Below are 1,530 nucleotides of genomic sequence, written 5' to 3' on the forward strand. Positions count from 1 at the left end.
GGTCCCTCTCCCCTGGCAGAGGCAGAGGAGTTCGTGCTGGTGCCGCTGCACTCAGCCCCACACGATGCTGTTGCCGAGATCGATGCGCTCTACGACGTCTACCTGGCCATCGTCAGCAAGTGGGGGACTGACGTGAGTGGCATCAGTGCTCGGGGTGGTATCGAGGGTGGGTGCTGAGATCCCTGCTCCAAGGTGAGCATGGCTGGTGCAAACATGTTGGAATAGGCACCCTGCTCCTGCTCCGTGCCTTGCCATGGGGCGTATCCCGACACCCAGGGCTGACCCCCACGGGATGGCTGGCGTTAGGGGTGTGAGGGCCCGCCCCGTTCCCCAGCCACCACGAGCTCCCCCATCTCGCCACCGCAGAACATCATGTTCCTGGGGGACTTCAATGCCGACTGCTCCTACGTCCAGCCAAGCGACTGGTCAGCCATCCGCCTGCGCACCAGCAACATCTTCAAATGGCTGATCCCCGACGGCACCGACACCACTGTGGGGAAGTCAGACTGTGCCTACGACAGGTGAGCACCGCTGTCCCCCTCCCCAGCACCCCTGGGGTCTCCCCTGCCTGTCCCACATCTCCAGTGGCGAAGCGTGGGAATGGGACTGGGACCCACCGCCCGCGTCTCCCCGGCAGAATCGTGGTGTGTGGCGCCAAGCTGAAGAGAAGCATCGTGCCAAATTCAGCTGCTGTCTACAACTTCCAACGCACTTTCCAGCTCGAGCAGGAGGAGGTGAGCCGGGCTTGCAAATTCGGAGTTCAAACAGGCCCCAAAGTTGAGCTGGCCCAGGGCAGCGCTGGCTGCTGACATCTGTTGAGGATTAGCAAGCCCGGGGCAGCCATGTAGGGGCCACATTTAAGTATTGGCTCAACAATGGAGCCAAAGCAGCTCCAGCAGCTGCAGGAGCTGGCTCTGGCTGCAGCACGTGTGCCCCTACCCAGCTGGGATGTCAGAAGAGCACAAGACACGCTCCCCTCTCAGCCTACAGCAGCCCCCAGCCAGCTGATGGGGAGCCCGACATGACAAAGGATGCATGGGTGGAAACAGGAGGGGGGATCTGGGGTCATTGCCAGTCTCCCTGGAGAGGAGATGAGACACACGGGCTTTTTCATGGCCCTTCATGGGCAACTGTGGGCAGGACTCCAGGATGTGGGGCAATCCAAGGATCTTCAACCACCCAGAGCTGGCACAGAGCTCTCAGGTGAGGCATGGGGGGGCTCGGAGGGCAGGTGTCCCCCGCCAGCACCCACCACAGGTCATGCCTGGGCATGAGAGATGCCAAAACTGAAGCCTTGGTTGAGTGTCTTGGGGTTGGGGACATCATGTCCTCCTCCAGCAGACAGGTTCTGGGAGGGCAATCACAGCCATCCTGCCACCCCACTGGCACAGTGAGGGGCTCACTGGACTCCTCCGTTACACCTCCCCACCTCTCGCCCTCCTCCAGGCCCTGGCAGTCAGCGACCACTACCCGGTGGAGGTGGAGCTGATGGCTTGAGCTCCTCCTGCGGCCAGAACACAACCCCGCCCC

At 62.2% G+C, this 1,530-nt stretch overlaps 1 protein-coding gene across 1 annotated transcript in view; it reads left to right on the forward strand.

Annotated features, from left to right (window-relative positions):
• LOC104276419 (deoxyribonuclease-1-like) overlaps positions 1 to 1,497 on the forward strand; it is an 8,096-nt gene extending 6,599 nt beyond the window's left edge. The window contains exons 6-8 of the mRNA XM_009872721.1: positions 367 to 521; positions 638 to 734; positions 1,447 to 1,497. Of these exons, the coding sequence (XP_009871023.1) occupies positions 367 to 521; positions 638 to 734; positions 1,447 to 1,497 (303 nt within the window). The remainder of the gene's footprint in view (positions 1 to 366; positions 522 to 637; positions 735 to 1,446) is intronic.
• The last annotated feature ends 33 nt before the right edge of the window (positions 1,498 to 1,530 follow it).

The sequence above is a fragment of the Apaloderma vittatum genome, unplaced genomic scaffold, assembly GCF_000703405.1.
Source record: "Apaloderma vittatum isolate BGI_N311 unplaced genomic scaffold, ASM70340v1 scaffold24537, whole genome shotgun sequence".
In the NCBI taxonomy this organism is placed as follows: Eukaryota; Metazoa; Chordata; class Aves; order Trogoniformes; family Trogonidae; genus Apaloderma; species Apaloderma vittatum.